We start from the raw sequence: 17,877 nt of genomic DNA, 5'->3' as shown, positions 1-17,877 counted from the left end.
AATATGCAAGCTAAGCCTATAAATTATGGTAATATTTTACATACAGTGTTGCTTTCAGTTGCAATATATATGTGTTTGTAGATACACTGATAAGAGAAACAGGTTTGTCTTGACAAGGGTTTGGAATGATGGAAAACAAGTGTGTTTAATCCTTTTTTATTACAATGCCTAATTACATTGAGTGTCTTACAGAATGAAATGCTAGAAGAGGGTCAGGAATATGCAGTCATGTTATACACATGGAGAAGCTGCTCAAGAGCCATTCCTCAGGTAAAGGATGAAGGTTAAGCTGTCATGCAACACATGAACTCCTGTCTTGGTGTGGAGTTGCACAGATGGAGCTTTGTCAATGATCTCTGAAATGTGATCTACTTTGGCACCTGAATTGTTAACCTGGGTCTGCCATAGAAGAGTGTCTTTTAGCACTTGGGGACCAGCTGGACTAGTTTTACTTTTTTCTGATAGGGTGTCTATAGCAATACCTCAGGGGTTTTGTGTCAGACCTGCTGATTGGTTCAAGAGTAGTATTGGGGTAATGCCCTCTAGATGGAAAACCTTTGATTGTCAACTTTGTTTGAGGTCAAAATTTCATTCAAGAGAATGGACCCTTACCATTCCCAAGCTTAACACTTAAATTCAGAACAGCCTTAACAAGTAGCGTAGCTTGTAACAATTAACATTCAGGTTAAACATTTAAGTTTCTAGACATTCTATGTAGTCATTTTCTAAATATCAGAGCTACCTAGTGTTTTCTTCATCTGCATTCAAAAATAAGCCCCTGTGAATAGGTGTCAAGTCAACATAAAGTGTTTGGGAATGGTTGTACAAGCGTGGGGTGGGAAGAATGTTAAGGTGCATCAGAAAACTGAACAAAATTATAACCGTGAGTTGACACCTGCCTGCGTTATAAGGAGCTTGTAATGCAATTATTTTTGTACTGAAATGCAAAGAAGGCTTATCCTGTGGTTTAAAGATTTAGAGTGGGAGTCAGGTAATCTGTTTTAATTTCTAGTTCTGGTCCTGGTTTAGTACATGATTTTGAGCAAGTGGTTTAATGTGGGAAGAAGATTGTCCTAACCATACACAGGTGTTTGACAACTAAATTATTTGCTATGAGGCAATTAAAAAAACCCTCAGATTTTGGTGGTTTTTTTTTTACGTAAAGTTTAGAAGGCTAGCATAAAATGGCCAAACCCAGAAATTTATGCCTTGAGTTTGTCTTCATTAGGGTGATAATGCATTTCCTCAGGATCTCAGTTTCTGAGGCTTTATGAGGGACATTTCCAAGTGTAATGATCTTTTTAATTATCCTCAGGTCAAGTGCAATGAGCAGCCTAACAGAGTAGAAATTTATGAGAAAACTGTGGAAGTTCTGGAGCCAGAAGTCACAAAACTGATGAATTTTATGTATTTTCAGGTAAAAGGCATGTAAACAAAGTTTGTCAGTAGGCTTGTGATTTTATATTCCTGTTTTGTATACTTCATCTATTCCTATTTTTTGTATGCCTGATGTGTGCTTGAGTACTGAACTGTCATTATGCTTTGAAAAAAAAACCTGTATTGTCTGACATAAGGGCAGAATTTCTAATGCCTATCTTAAGATCTTCAGACAATCTCCATTTCACATAAAACCAAAAGTAATTGCATATGGTCCCTATGTAGCACATGAGGACAGAGATGTGGCACTTTAGAAAGAAAGGAAATGGAAATATAATACTTTTCACATGTATACATAAAAGCATCTTGGCACAGAAACCATTTGGTGGGGAGTGAGGGATCCGCTATTCTGGACTCCAGAGCAGCAGGTGCAACTTTGCTATGGAAATTCCTAACCGAGGCAGGCCAACCCAGTTGTTGTGACCTGCCAGCCACTTGACCTACACGGTCACTGGAGAATAGCAGTCTGTCTTGCTTTATCCTCCGTGCTGGCAGCTTGCCATTTCATTCAATGGACTGAGAATGTTTCCAGGCATTACTCGGAGGGAACTGGAGCATCTAGAGCCTGCAAGCTCTGGAGCCCACAGGAAGCGGACACTGAATGAAATGTGGTATTTCCTGTCATCTTCCCCAGCTGGCAGATCTTACTGAGTACAAACAGTCTCCTTTCATTCAAGGAGAATAGTGCTTTAATGTCAGAACAGATTCCTTTTTACATTAGAGGTTGCTGTCTTTTTCATACTTGTAATCTCCATCTCAAATGGCCCTGATGAGTGCTTGGAAATAAGCCCTCATATAAACACGTGCCAGGATGTACACTGAGAGTTGGCATGTTAGTGTGCTGTGGAATTTGGATTTTTTTATTTTAAGGGAACATACCTATAATCTGCCTTTTGATGCATGCACACTTCCTCACTAAAGAGCATGAAATCACTTGTTTCAAAGGGATTTTAAACTTTCATGACTTTAGTCTGCAAAGAAGTAGCTTGACTTTCTGCAAAGAAGTAGCTTGACTTTTGTGCTAGGTAGGCTCTGTGGCAAAAATCACTGCTGATACTTGGAGCTTACAACAAGTATTCAGCCCCACAGAGGACAAGGGGTAAGGGCTGCATACTTAAACAGGGGAGATTTAGGTTAGATATTAGGAAGAAATTCTTTACTGTGAGTGGTGAGGCACTGGAACAGGCTGCCCAAGGAAGTTGTAGGCTTCATTCCTGGCAGTGTTCAATGCCAGATTGAATGGGACTTTAAGCAACCTGGTCTAGTGGAATGTGTCCCTGACCACGGTGGGGGTCTGGAACTGGATGATCTTTTAGGTCCTTTCCAACCCAAACTGTTCTGAGATTCTATGACAAGCTTGTGCTTGTGCCTTGCTAGTCGAAACCAGAACACCCTGCGTACTTTAAACATTTTTCTGCCTCAGTGGTGCTTTTCACTGGACTAGCTCCTGTTGTGTGATGAAATTTTTTTCCTGGAAATTTCATGGCTTTTTCTCCCTGCTTCCTGTCATATTCTCTCCCCCCCTCAATTAGAGAAATGCAATTGAACGATTTTGTGGGGAGGTGAGACGCTTGTGCCACGCGGAGAGGAGGAAGGACTTTGTGTCTGAAGCATATTTGATCACGCTGGGCAAATTCATCAACATGTTCGCAGTATTGGATGAGTTGAAAAATATGAAGTGCAGCGTGAAGAACGACCATTCAGCCTACAAACGGTAAGTGGCAAGGAGAACAGGACCTGGGTTTCTGCTGCCAGCATACAGGCCTCCCACGAGATGGCAGCAGTTGCTCTTTTTCTGACGGCTTTCTCTTCTAAAGTGGTCCTCGTGTGGGACGGATTACCTTGAAACTGGGGATGTGCTGACTGCAGGGAGGACGATGAGTAAATCTGTTTTCTTTATGCTCTTCCAGCAGCAAAGTTCTTCTGCCTTTTAATGCCAAGCTGTCAAATACTTCTGTCTTGGTGTATGCTAAATGTATTGAATATACTTTGCTCAGTAAAACTTTTCTTTTTAAGTTTGAGGGGAAACTGGTTTGCTGGTGGCTTGTGCTGCTCCTCTTCTGTTTGTTCTGTTCTGGTTTTGGCATCCACTTTTGACATTTGTAGCTGAGAGTTGTTACACTTGTTCTTAAGACATTTCAGCTTTGCTGTTCAAGGTTGTTGTGACCTCAGGTTGTAGCAGGGAGGGGAGAAGGGTGGTCTATCAGTGGCCAAGTTTTCTGCTAGAGCTGTCAGATGGCATCAGGTATATTTGTTCAAACATGATGATCAGGGGAAGACAGTCTCTATACTAGCTTAAGCATCATAGAATGGTTTGTGTTGAAAAGGATCTTACAGATCATCTTGTTCCAACCTTCCTGCCACAGGCAGGGACACCTTCCACTAGACCAGGTTGTTCAGGGCCCCGTCAGACCTGGCCCTGAGCACTGCCAGAGGTGGAGCATCCACAAATTCTCTGCGCAGCCTGTTCCAGTCTTCACCTGATTCCTTGTGCTCCAAAAAAACCCTGGTGAAAATGCATTTACATGGCTTCTCTGCCTATCAGTACTACTGGATCACCTTCCTCATAGTCTTTCATAAAGAAAACCATTCAGGCAATGACTAGCCAATCTATGCTGCTTCCACTTACTTGAGATTTAATTTCTATATCTACCAGTAGTTGCCTTTTTATAGTTGATGTTGTGTCTGGAGACCTCTAAAATTACTTGGTGTGCCTTTCTATTTCTTTGAAGGCATGCTTCTGCCCATTCTCTTTCTGCTTGGTTCAGGAGTTTGGAGGCGAGAGATGCACTTGAGGTTGACAATCCTGCATGAGCAGCAAATGATATGCCGTTGTACTAGCACTTAAAGATGTGCTTACAACTTACAGTTCCCCTGGCAGATTTGGAGATGGGTGTGTTTCTATTCAAAGGGAATGGATTTGCTTAGAAGTAGTCCTGCAAAAGGGAAACACTGTTTTGTTTTCTGTTTTTGAAGAGCTGCTCAGTTCCTCCGGAAAATGGCAGATCCTCAGTCCATTCAAGAATCCCAGAACCTCTCCATGTTTCTTGCCAACCACAACAAGATAACACAAGTAAGCTTTAATTGTCTTTTTGCAAAGTACCTAAAGCTTTACAAAACTATTAAAATGAAACACTTCCAGTTTGGTAATAACTGTTGTTCTCCAGGGGCTATCACTAGTTGACCAATATCTTTTTCTTTGTTTTTTCCAGTCTTTACAGCAGCAGTTGGAGGTGATTGTTGGCTATGAAGAGTTGCTTGCAGATATTGTGAATTTGTGTGTGGACTACTACGAAAACAAAATGTATCTAACACCCAGTGAGAAACATATGCTCTTGAAAGTAGGTTTCTTTTGGGTACAAAATTGAAAAAGTATGGTTGGGACAGGACACAAATGTTTGAAGTACTGAACTGTGTTTCTAGGAAGTATAATGACAGCAGAAAGGATGTGCTTTATTTTTAGGTGTGTGGCAAGCTTGCATGAGGCTTTGTACCAAATATTTCAGAGAACTACTAGTTTAAAACTAGGATTACTAAGCAGGTAAGTTTAGTTAGCTGGAATATGTGCACGTAATTAGAGGGTGCTGGGCAGTATGAAGAGTGGTTGATATCAACTGTATGTCTTGAAGTGGAAGAAAAGGTATAGAGTAAGAACTGAATATTTGCCTCATGTTTAACTTCTGAGCTCTGTTAATTAGGACCAAATAGAAGCATCCTGAAACCATACACAAACACTAGAACATTTGTGTTCTGCTGCAGGGATGCCCAATGTGTTTTTCATACTTAGGCCTTTTGTTTGGTAAACGCATGCTTAAAACGCATTAAGTCACTAATGCTCAGCTCCTGCTATTGTAAATACTGAATTATAACTATCTGTTAATGAATAACTTGACCAAAATGTAATTAGATTTTTTTATGCTTCTGAACTCTTATGCTTATAATTCAGAGATGCACTGAAAGCCATAAAAAGCAGTTGCTCAGAGATGTTAGATCTGACCTTCTGTTACAGATCAGTTTGCACATACAGGATTTTAATAAAATGTTAATTAACAAAAAAAACACCACCTGTCTAAAAATAGCCATACTCTAGATTCAGTGAGAGTTTTTTGCATGCTAAACCTTTATACAAACAAGTAACACTTTTTAAAGATAACTGAGCAGGCTAATGTTAAAATAAAAACTACTAACATGCATATAATAAAAGAATACTGCAGAAAAGTATGTATTTGAAAATATATTCTATTTGAAGGAGGGTTGGTTTTAAAACCTCTTTTTTAAAATATTACTGTTTTTTATAATGATATGAAGAGCGGTCTTACTGCAGCAGGTTTTACTTCTAAGATCCCTTTGCAGAGAGGTTTGATTTCTTTTCTGTTTCAGGTTATGGGCTTTGGATTGTACCTGATGGATGGAAGTGTCAGCAACATCTATAAGCTGGATGCAAAGAAAAGGATAAATTTAGCCAAGATAGACAAGTTCTTTAAGGTTGGTTGAGATGTGATTTTAATATGTGATTTTTAAGTTAATTCTGCTTGCATTTTAAACATAATTAAATAGAATAAAGATCACTTTGGACTATAATATGGGTAAATAATCCTAGAATCATAGAGTGGTTTGAGTTGGAAGGGACCTTAAAGATCAACTAGTTCTAACACTCCTGTCCTGGGCAGGGACACCTTCCACTAGACCAGGTTGCTCAAAGTCCCTTTCACTAAGATTTATGTTTAATAATTTATCTAATCCACTTTATTCCATGTGTACAGCAGTTGCAGGTTGTCCCACTGTTTGGTGACATGCAGATTGAACTTGCCAGATACATTAAGACCAGTGCCCATTATGAGGAAAATAAATCCAGGTAAGAGGGAGAAGGAAACAAAGCAGGGAGCATCTGGGCTGGGAAGAGTCAGATCTTTGGAGTGTATTTTCATAATTAGTCTGCGGATCTCTATAATTAATAGGATTTTCACCTCGGTCTACTTTTTGGTGTGGCTATTTCACTAGTAATGTAATTCATGTAATAGATACAATGAAAGAAATAGGTCATTTAAAGATCTTTCTATGCTTCTGAACTCATTCTTGTATCTGTGACATTTCTAATCACCTAGGTTGGAGGAAATGAAATTTATCTTACACTAATTTCCCTTTTATTTTTTTCCTTTAAATATGAAACTTTCTTTAAAAGAAATGAAGGATTTTACTAAGCAAGGTGAGCAGTAGTAGTGCATGGGTAAATAGGCATGTATAAATTGTATATGGAGCAGCAACTTAGCTTGTCTTCCCTCCTTTATTTCAGCAAGGTGTGCTGAACAGCAAAATGGCTGGCAAAAGCAGCCAGTTGTTACGTAAATGGTTCCATGGTTTATGGTTATTGCTTTGGTTTAGTGAACATTTCCATGCTCCTCCACAACCTTCCCTCTATGCAGTTACGTGAATTTAGAATGTAACGCTTTGCATTTTAATTCCTGCAGAAAAACCACATAACCTGCATGTAATTGCTAAGAGAAAATGAACAGCAGTGGGCCTACTGAGCTACTAAAAATAGGCTACTTAACCTGACATTCCTGGTAGCATGTCTTTTGTGTCCCTCTTGATAACGTGTTGATAGTATTTAATAATGCCTCTTTTATAGTTGGGAGCATACTTTAGGCTTTTCACAGTTAAACAAGAATAACAAAAAGCAGTCTAAAGGTAGATAGATGTATCTTACAGCCTATCCCTATACTTCTGCCCTGCCTTTCAGTCCTTTTTGGTCCTGTCCCTAAGTGTTCCTGAAGAGGGCTGCTGGTTTGTTATTTCATAACAGCAACCTTTAAAAAAACCCAGACAAACCAAACAACAAACTCAAACAGAAAAAAAAAGTTTGTTTTTTTTTTCTAAGACTTGGAAAAAGTACTGTTTGAACTCAGAAGGGCGGTCTATCACTTACGGATTGTGCAGGGCCAGAGGTAGAGGTTTGAAGAGAGAAAAGGCCTCAAACAGGAGAAAGACTAAAAATACCCGAGAAAGCCATGTATTGTGGATCTTTCTTTGCAGCGTCAATTGTACTGTTTATTGCCTAAAGCTGATTTAGGTGGGGTTTTTTGTCTTCTGAAACAGATGGACATGTACATCTTCCAGCAGCAGTCCCCAATACAATATATGTGAGCAGATGATCCAAATCAGAGAAGACCATATGCGTTTCATATCTGAACTGGCTCGTTACAGCAACAGTGAGGTGTGTGGGCTTACAGCTATATGTGCAAATTTCACATCACTGATTAACAGTTATTGTTAAGTATCTGGAGAGCAGGTGAACCTGGGGATAGGTAAATGACAAAGCATGATCACCTGAATCAAGAAAAGTTGTCAGCAGGGATAATACCCATTCTCTGAATGGTATTTGTACTATTTAAATGTAATATAATGATGACATATCATGCACACCGCAGTATTATTCTGCCTCTCTCTCTCTCTCTGTGTGTGTATATATATATATATACATATATTTAGGATATATACCCTAGAACTTTTGGGATGTCACTTTTGGAATAGGTTGTGTAGCCCTTACTCCAAATGGGTGGTTTAACAGTTTAAAGGAAGCTAAAAGTTAAGAGATTAGTAAAAAAAACCACAAACAAACAAACAAAAAAAAACCCCATGTAAACACACATATGTATATATATATTAAAAACATGCATATCTAGAACATATATGTAATTGATATCTTGAATTCATCTGCAACAATATTTTGGTGAGTAGGCATACCAGTGGTTTCCATCTTTTGACCAAAATCTATGGTGTTCAACTATGTAGTCTCTAGAAGAAAAAGCTAATATTGATGCAGGTGTTGGTATGTGGTGCTGTTTTAATGCTTAAAAGAAATCTATGTAGAAATTTGGCTCTGGATCATGCTCATGAAATCATGCTGCTGGATACAGCATGTTCTGATGTGGGTTTGTTTTTTTCTGTTGTTTAATAATATCCTAGGTGGTGACTGGGTCTGGTCGACAGGAAGCTCAAAAAACAGATGCAGAGTATCGGAAGCTTTTTGATCTCTCTCTCCAAGGTCTGCAGCTTCTTTCTCAGTGGAGTGCACATGTCATGGAAGTGGTATGTTATCTGGGAAATAAAATAAGATGAAGAAGAGGTGGCTTAATGAGGTTGGACAGGCTTTGCTTTAATGGAATGAAAAATGCATGTTGTGTTTTCTTCCCTCAGTTCCCTTCTTCATTCACTTCCTTTTTCCTCCTGCTCAAATTACATTCTTAGAGAAAGTCCCAAGAAGTTCTCAGGTCCTAGGAGTAATATTGCATTTGAAAATTTGAGAGGAGATGAGGGAGAGGAAATAAAGAGCCTGCAGAGTTCTTTCTCTATATTTTAATAATTTATTTAAAAAACAGGTGCCACTTAGAAAAGAGACTGTATAGGAAACTGCTTAAGGCAGAAATTGAAGAGGAGGATGCTGGAGTCCTTTTTATGCTGCAGACAACTTAGATAAAAGCTGTTTGTCTTGCCTGCACCAAATCGTGTTTTAGGAAGGGTTGAAACAGATGACATATTGTGTGAGGGAAGCCAGACTTGCTCCTCCTCTGCCTCTGATGTATGAGGGAGCATCAAGCTCCCTTCATGAATGCAGTGTGTTTACAATGGGCACAGATAGAGATTTTTCTCTCTTCTTCAGATTTTTTTCTCTTCTGTACTTTTAATTGACTTTTAAAAAGCTGGTAGATGAGCCATGCTTTTCCCTGTATTATTCTATTCTGATTTAAGTCAACAGTGTATTTTATGGTGAAAATCATCTTCTGCTTTTCTGCTTCTTAAAGAGAGGTTGTTGCCATCTATTTCTGTCCTCTACAACTCCCAGACTTGCTCTCTTCATTCCTGTCATTGCAAATTGCTGCATTCAGGCTGTCCCTTCACAGTGCCAATCTTCCTATTATAATTCTGTTGAAAATCTCTCATTCTTAGCTCCATTTTTATCCACACAGTTCCAGAACAAACTGGAACCGCAGCAGGGTTGTTTTCTTTGCCTATTATCACAGCTCTTCTTTGTCTTTTTTATTTGTATGAATTCCCTTAAGTACTTTTCATGTAAATTCATGTTCACCTCCTCCCTGTCCTCCTCCTGAGAATTTATTCTGATCTGGAGTATCCTACTTATTTACCTGTCTTCTGCATTTACTTGGTGTCTGTGAACCTTGTTACATGCATCATGTTCACATAAAAAGTTTCGGCTTTCATTTGATGTCCAAGTTAATCCTGTCAACTCAGTGCTCTCCCCAAATTAATATTTGTTTAATAATTTCCCCAGTGTCCTCTCTGTAGCACTTAGGTTACAGGATGTGATGCTTTTCTTTGCCATCGTAAAATTGGTGCAAATAGGAATCTATTATAGTAGGCAAATTTACACTGCTCTGTAATCTAAAACATACACAAAGATGATACCAACCAGGCCTTACTATTTGCTGAACTTGAAATGTGAGAAAATAACATTTGAATGTGACTAGGATTTTTCACTAAATGAACCCTGATGGATATTGGAACAGTCTGACACTGCTCAGGAACATTTTGAGCTGTGTTTGCAGTGACTGAATAGGCAGTGTTCAAGAGAAATGCATGCTGTGCAGATGAGATTGTCACAGATGATACAGCTGTTTAAGCCTAGTAAACATTAAAAAGCCCCAAAACCATAAAGGTCAAAAACCTGTGGAAATGTGTGGTTTTCCGGTTGTCTTCAACAACATTCTAAATGTGAATATTTGGCCAAGCTGGAAGCAATCTTTTGTGGGAATGGACTTTTTTGTAATGCACGGAGGCCACCTCTGTTTCTCCTGCTTAAAGTGGAGAAGAAACTTGCCTATGCTAGCATTTGCTCAATCAAAAATACCCTGAAGTGCATTACTTGCTGAATGTGAATTGCATTTTTTTGAACCAATAGAGGATTGCTGGCTTTCAAGAAAATCTGTCAGGCAAATTATTGTTTGGCATTTCCACTGGACGGTAGTTTCAGAATTCATGCAGGTTTTGAGGAAAGTACCAACTCTTATTTTTCAGATATTCTTGAATGCACTGGAGATAACTTCTTAAAGCTTGTTATTTGTGTCCAGCTACATTTGCTGTTTCTCAGTCCTTTTTTCCTTTCCCCCTCTTTTTTTCTCCCTCTTCTGCTCTGTGAATTGCAGTATTCGTGGAAGCTGGTACACCCAACTGACAAATATTCTAATAAAGATTGTCCTGACAACGCGGAAGAGTATGAAAGAGCAACAAGATACAATTATACTAGCGAGGAGAAGTTTGCTTTGGTTGAGGTAAGAGAAATCTTTTTTCACAGGGTTTTTCCAAAGGTTAATTCTGTATAAAGGACAACATTCTCTTTAAGTTTCTATGTTCAGTGCAAGAAGACAGCATGCCCTGTGTCGACTCTGAAGGACCATGTTTTCCTCCATTCAGTATGTAGGAGGAGCACAGGAAAATTATTCTTTATCTTTTGGAACTTGTTAATTCCTCTTTTCTCATTTTCTGTAAGTAAAAAAAAGGTCTTTTTGAACAATTATACAAACAAAATAAGAAAAATAAACTTTTTTCTTTTTTTTTCCAGGTGATAGCCATGATCAAAGGGCTTCAGGTGCTGATGGGAAGGATGGAAAGTGTTTTCAATCATGCCATTCGCCATACCATTTATGCAGCTCTTCAGGACTTTGCCCAGGTCACACTTAGAGAGCCACTAAGACAAGCCATTAAAAAGAAGAAAAATGTCATTCAGAGGTAACATTCTTGTTTTCGTCCTTTCCTATATTATTTCCCCCAGGTCTTACTAAATTTGTTACAGAACTGCATGTTTGTTCAATGTTGCCTCTTTAAGTCTGTACTCCCTTAGTAGTCTGTCTGGTATTCAAAGTTAGCTTGGTTGAATGTGTATTGGAAGTTGAAGTCTGAAGGAAAAAATGAATAGTTGCCAACATGGCTATGCTAGGACTAGTGAAGGAAGTCTTGTCTTCCTTGTAGCTTATTTTAAGGAAAGACGAATACTATAATATTGAAAGCAAGATTAGTGTTATTATTTTAAATAAAAGCGTTACTGTGCATCTTCCTTATGATTCCAGTGTTTCCTCTCCTTGTGTTTCAAGTTTACGTTCCACCTCATAGTCTTGTCTCTGCCCTCTTAGCATCCTGCCCTCTTTCTCAGCTTCTGCTGGTTTTGGCTTATTAGCGTTGCACTTCTCTTCCAACTGTTCTCCATCTGCCAACGCTGATTGGTGGCATTTCCTGACCTTACTTTTTTGTCCCTTATTGTTTGCTTTTAATCTTGACTTGCTTACCATTTGTTTACTCTCATGTTTCATTGCAGAGCTCTTAGAGGTGAAAGTCTGGCTAATCGGGCTATTGCTAAATGCTCTGACTGCCACAAAAATATCCTTATAAGCTAAAAATAAACAAATTACTCCGAATTATCAAGTTTGCAGGGAGAGTCCTTTTGTCCCAGGGATGTTCATGAAATAGGGAAGTATTACTCTCACACATGCTCAGATCTGGGAAGAGACATTTGCTTCATCATTCAGCATGCCACAGGATGTGGCTGGTTAGGTTTCTGACAAATACCTGGAGTCCAGTTTAGAAGTATGAAGCTGTTCACATGAAGTCCAGCTGAATTCTGGATTTCTGCTGGAAACAGGAATTCTACTGCTGCTTTTCATTTGAGCCAGATTGTCTCTTTAGTTAATAATATGCTTTGGTTTGATGGAATAATCTGCTTTGGTTTGATGGAATAATCCGAAGAACAAGAACAAAATGGCTTGATGTGCTTGCTAAGGTGCCCAGAGGTGAATTCTTGACAAGCGACTTTCCTCTCTGATGAACCAGTCTAAGAGATGAGCTTTCTTCTGACAGAGGAGAAGGACTTTGGACTGTCCTTTTTGATAAACAGAGTGGGGCAATTGTTTCCTGGACGTAGCATTCTTGAAGTAGTTGGCAAAGTCATTTGTGGTTGCTCTGAGTTACCCCGAGCTCCCAAATGCTGTTGCAAAGTTTCTATGCTTGTGGAAGAGGGCTTAAAAGAAGTAAAATGTTCTCAGCAGTGCACTTGGATGCGTATCGGTCTGAAGTAGTGTGAATTGTGTCCAGTGTTTTGCAGGCCATAAGAAAGACAGTCTGTGACTGGGAAGCGGGTCACGAACCGTTCAATGACCCAGCTCTAAGGGGAGAGAAGGACCCCAAAAGTGGCTTTGACATCAAAGTCCCAAGGCGTGCAGTAGGACCCTCCAGCACTCAGGTATTTTTCTGTCTGGTGGTTGTGACATCTGTCAACAATTATTGCATGAAATGTTTTCTCTCTGGCCTGAACTATTTAAAAAAATAAGTTATTATTATTATTAATGCTAAAAATCTACTCTGATTAGATTTGTATTTACAAAATTACGTACACTTAACCAAAATCCTCTGTCTGGGTTGCTGTCACTCTCTGATGCATCATTTTTCCAAATGTTCAGTCTCTTTAATTTGACTTCCAGTGAAGAAGTATTTTCTTGTTGAGCTTATAATGATTGTGTTTGTTTTTTTTTTTAAATAATGGTTTTGAACTATTTTAATTAATTCTTGACTGACTTCCATCTCTGGTATGGCTGGTAAATTTTTTTTTGTTAAATCCCATTATTCAGTAGATGTCAATGTAGTTTTAAAATACATTTAAAATGTAAATATTGCCTGTAAAATATGGGAGACTCTTTGACTTCTGACAAGATCCCTTTTCCTATTCAGTAATAAATGATAAAACTGCACCCTAAAATCTATTTAATTGTCTGCTGCCAGTAAAACAGGAGGTATTTCAGATGTGTTTTCTGTGGTAGTCATTGAAATCCCATACCTAGATGCCCGTTCTTGTTACCTCCATATAATTCTCTTTTTTTTATTTTCTTTGTGGATTTGTTTGGACAATGTATGGTCTGGTATTCATAACTCATCTGGGAAAATGAGGTACTGAGCACTTTAGGTGAAAAATTGAAGGCAGCTGTGGTTTGTAAAGACAATCTTCTAATACCTATAAATCCATGGGGAAGAGAACATTTATGGATAATAGTCTTCGGTAATAAAAAGTTGCTTAAATTGTGGTAAGATGTGTTTAATGAAGGTTTTGTTTTGGGAATTGGAGAAAAAATTATTTAATTTCCAGTTCTCTGGGAAAAAAAAATATCACTACCAGTGTGCTTCTCCTGTGCTTGGTATGTTTAAAGGCTCTGTTCACTGGCTGCAACAGGCTGCTTAGAGTACATGGTTCTGTCTGCTTTTTCTGCTCTTGGGCTGGCACACTTGTCTGTCTCAGCTGACAGGAGGAAGGGAGGTGAAGTTGATTGATTTTTAGATAGGTTTTTCTCAGTTCCATGCACTTCTAAAATGGCTGTGTATGAATTTGTAATACTTAGAAATCTTTGCAAAATCATTTGAGAAGCTAAAGGCTCTGTGAGCCTCCTCTGAAATGAATGGGGACTTTTCCCTTTGCTTAAGGGAGCATCGCATTGCAGTGATAATTCTGAATGAAAAAGCCTTTCTACATGTCCTCCTCTGCATGCTTGCTACGCTGCTTTTCATTTTTAACAAACTAACACGTTTCCTCTGTTTCTGTTTCCCCTTCCTTATTTACCTGTGTGTTTTTATTAACGGATTCTCTCTCACCTGCCTGCCCCTGTCTGTTGGTTTTTAGCTCTACATGGTTCGCACTATGACAGAGTCCTTAAACTCTGCTGAGCTGTTGAAGCAGCTCAAGTCTCTGGGATTGGAAAAGCTATTGCATGTGACACACAAGTTTCTGAGGCAGTCCTACATCTATCCGCCTCTTTTAAACTTTGGTGGTAAGACATTACTTATTACTTTTACTTTTCGTGCTGATGTGAACTGTTCCACTGCAAATGGTCTGCTGCTAAGTGTCAGTGGAGGTCCCCTTGCCATGGGTAGGCATTTGTGCTGGTGCATAGGCTAGCGTGGCATCTGTTCCTCTTGCCTGAAAGGCTTTTACACACACAGTGCCAGTTTTCAATTTGAAGTGGAGCAGTCGCTTACTGACAGTAATTCTCAGTGTTGCTCAACTAATGTACCATGTGTATTTTCCTTTTTTCCCCCCTTTCCACCATAATTGTTTCCTTTAATGATACAGCTTTACATGGTGAGAACTATGTTAGAGTCCCTCATTGCTGACAAAAGTGGTTCCAAGAAAACCTTGAGAAGTAGCCTTGAGGGGCCCACCATATTGGACATAGAAAAATTCCATCGCGAGTCTTTCTTCTACACTCATTTGATAAATTTCAGTGGTAAGATATGTAGATGATCGGTGTCCAGCTTAGCATGTCCTAACACCTCTAACACGACCTGGAAAATGTTTCCGATTGCCTAAGTCAACTTACCTTGGGTTTATTTATCAAAAGCCTTGGTCTGTCCAAACTTTTTCTGAGACCTGATATTCAGTATTGTGGTGGGCTTTTTGTTTTGACTGTTATACATATGTTTATAATGTGTCAAATTTCATATTGTTACCTCCCTTTTCTATTTTTTTATGTATGTATTTCTATACAAGGGACAGATAAGACTATACACACTGAAATTTTAAAAAGGAAATAGGTTTTGTGGTATGTTTTTTTTTTTATTTTTCATTTTTTAGTTATTTGTTTTAAGTACAGAGGAAACAAATTCTCTGTTGTGGTAAATTTGATGTCATTTCACTACTCTTACTATTCAGTTAATTGTAATCGGAAACATGCTGTCCTAAAGAATTCACTTACTGACATTGAACGTATCTAGTCTTTGTCATCACCATGCTGTGTTGTCTTTCATTTTTGTTTTGCTACTGGACTCCTTTACCCTCAGAGAAGGGGGAGTGCCTTAATGTCAATCATAATGTTACGGGGAACAGCGTTATAAAAAGGTCTTCAGCAGATCTTAAAGTAAAAAGTTCATTCCCATTTTGGTTCTCAAGCTTTCTGCAAAAGAAGGCTTGTGCTGGGTGTTTTCTAGAGAGGTAGAAGCACACCTCCATGCCCTTCGCAGTGTCCTTAGAAACTTTTTGTTTTAATCCCTCCTTCATGTGTCTGTCATTTCCTGCCCATCTAATCAACAGGAACATGTGGGGTGATTCAGTCCTCCAGAGGGACAGGTGGTACTGGTGGATCTGGTACAATTTTGTCTCCTTTGCCTGCTGTTTCCCAAATTTCAGTGTACAGCTTTCTCAGCCCCCGGCTGAGAAAGTGAACTAGAAATCCCCCTTTACTGGTGTTCATAGTTTTTCTGTTTAACTGGTAGTCTAATCCACTTCCACACTATTTTGTGTAACAAGGCACCACTATGGGTGCCAATGGGGATTTCGGAACTCTGTGGAAAAGCGATGGGCTTTACGTTTTGAATTTGGTTTATGTATTTGGCCTATGTATAGCTCTAGTGACTCACACCTGCTTTTTTTGTTTCACATTGCATCATCAGAATCACAATTGTATTGTTCCTGATGTATTTCTGGAAGTGTAATTCTTCCTTATTTATTCTAAAAGAAACCCTGCAGCAATGCTGTGATCTGTCCCAGCTGTGGTTCAGGGAATTCTTCTTAGAGCTGACCATGGGCAGAAGAATCCAGTTTCCCATTGAGATGTCCATGCCTTGGATTCTGACGGACCATATTTTGGAGACCAAAGAGGCATCAATGATGGAGTAAGACTTAATTGTGCTCCTCCACTGAATGATTATTCTTAATTATTGCCACTTATAATGTTACTGCTTTGATTGGTTTTACTAAGCAGTCACTGAGAAAGTGTTCTAAACATTTATAAAATTTTCCTTATATTTGCCAGTTTTCAGATTCTTAAAGTTTTCTTTTTGAAGTGAATAATTGAAATACAAAGCCTTTCATATAAATATTATTGCACCAGCCAAATAAGTTGTTCCCCGAGTTCTCCTTACTTACTCCTCAAAGACGTCAAATTTAATGCATAGTGGTAGAAGCATAGTTTCATTTTAATGGAAAGCTAGAAATCAAGTTTCAGACTGCAAACTACCTATAAAATTTCTTGAAGTAACAAAAGCTTTCTTAAAGGAGAAATTGTGATACTTTTGAATAATAAAGTAGAAAATGAACATGTAGGTTGCAGTATTGACTGGATTACCCTGACTGCACCATCATAGTTTCTGTAGACATGTAACTCTAACTTTTTTTTTTTCATTCAGGTATGTTCTGTATTCTTTGGATCTTTATAATGACAGTGCTCATTATGCTCTTACTAAATTTAAGAAGCAGTTCCTCTACGATGAGATTGAAGCAGAGGTAAAGTAATCTTACCTATGGGAGAAAAGTGGTCTGTACCTGAATGTGAAAATGATGCTAAAAGACAAGGCTGTTATAAGAAAATTGGAACAGCTGGAGATAATAAACAAACTGAGACTAAAGACCAGAAGATGGTTAACGGGTTGGGTGATATGTTGTGAGGAAACCTGTAGACCTGTGCAAAATACATCACATTAATGCTGAAAAATGAATGTCATGTTGTCTTATACCGGGAAGTTTGAATGTGTTACGTTTCTTAATTATGTTTGATAAACAGTGGGAGGTCTTGGAGAAGCAACCCTCTTTCAATTTCAGGTATGTCTAAACACACCTTTTTTCCCCCCCAAGGTAAACCTATGTTTTGACCAATTTGTCTACAAGCTGGCAGACCAAATATTTGCGTACTACAAGGCAATGGCTGGCAGGTAGCTATTTCAATAGTGAGAACATTTATTTATGGATTTCTGCTCTTGCTTTTCTGTCTAATATACTTTAAGCATTTTCTTCCTGTCTTAATAGCCTGCTTCTGGATAAACGGTTACGTTCAGAATGCAAGAATCAGGGAGCAACCATTCAGTTGCTGCAGTCCAACCGTTATGAGACACTGTTGAAACAGAGACATGTCCAAGTGAGTTAACTCCTACTCTGTATTTGAGTTGCTTGGCAATTTTCCAATTGTTGTTGATTTGATGTAGGGGATTTATGTAGGTATATAAAACTCTTTCTGCGCTTTATGTTCCATCATCCAAGTGGTGTAACTGACATTTGAGATCAGCTTTTTTGTCATATGAAGGAGTAAATTAAGAAAAAAAAAAAAATCATGTTTAATGCCAATGTCTGTTGCAGTTAAGCAAACACAAGCCAAATAGAAATGTCATCTGTGGTAGCGTTGTCTTCCTAGTAATGACTTTCAGCAGTTTTCAATATGTTGTCAGCATAATGTCATGGAAGCATAAAATGCTGGTATAAATACTTAGACGTAAATGCAACATGTGATTTTGCTTTTTTTTTTGTGAGAATTGGGATGTAAATTTTAGTACCTCATTTGTTCATGAATTTATAACATTTGTCCATCTGCTTTCTTTCTGTGTGTTTGGAATGCAAGTTCACCATGTGAGAGTCTGTTAATCTGTGGAGTCTCATAGTCCTTGTACAGCTTGTCTCATAAT

General features: G+C 38.5%; 1 protein-coding gene across 3 annotated transcripts in view; it reads left to right on the top strand.

Moving 5' to 3' along the window:
• CYFIP1 (cytoplasmic FMR1 interacting protein 1) overlaps window positions 1-17,877 on the top strand; it is an 82,849-nt gene that overhangs the window by 19,382 nt on the left and 45,590 nt on the right. Inside the window, exons 4-20 of one of the 3 annotated variants that reach the window (XM_061459764.1) lie at window positions 193-270; window positions 1,316-1,417; window positions 2,970-3,151; window positions 4,414-4,510; window positions 4,650-4,778; window positions 5,818-5,922; window positions 6,201-6,292; window positions 7,534-7,651; window positions 8,404-8,526; window positions 10,599-10,724; window positions 11,015-11,181; window positions 12,538-12,685; window positions 14,561-14,714; window positions 15,942-16,098; window positions 16,612-16,708; window positions 17,057-17,133; window positions 17,228-17,336. In XM_061459764.1, coding sequence (XP_061315748.1) covers window positions 193-270; window positions 1,316-1,417; window positions 2,970-3,151; window positions 4,414-4,510; window positions 4,650-4,778; window positions 5,818-5,922; window positions 6,201-6,292; window positions 7,534-7,651; window positions 8,404-8,526; window positions 10,599-10,724; window positions 11,015-11,181; window positions 12,538-12,685; window positions 14,561-14,714; window positions 15,942-16,098; window positions 16,612-16,708; window positions 17,057-17,133; window positions 17,228-17,336 — 2,061 coding nt within the window. Of the gene's footprint in view, window positions 1-192; window positions 271-1,315; window positions 1,418-2,969; window positions 3,152-4,413; window positions 4,511-4,649; window positions 4,779-5,817; window positions 5,923-6,200; window positions 6,293-7,533; window positions 7,652-8,403; window positions 8,527-10,598; window positions 10,725-11,014; window positions 11,182-12,537; window positions 12,686-12,712; window positions 14,259-14,560; window positions 14,715-15,941; window positions 16,099-16,611; window positions 16,709-17,056; window positions 17,134-17,227; window positions 17,337-17,877 lie in introns of those variants that run through there. The other 2 variants (XM_061459763.1, XM_061459765.1) reach the window with 2 other exon arrangements.

Source organism: Pezoporus flaviventris, unplaced genomic scaffold (assembly GCF_033815535.1).
Source record: "Pezoporus flaviventris isolate CSIRO_AGI_PZ_B2104156 unplaced genomic scaffold, CSIRO_AGI_Pfla_v1 ptg000030l, whole genome shotgun sequence".
Classification (NCBI taxonomy): domain Eukaryota; kingdom Metazoa; phylum Chordata; class Aves; order Psittaciformes; family Psittacidae; genus Pezoporus; species Pezoporus flaviventris.
This window is presented reverse-complemented; position numbering and strand designations above follow the sequence as displayed.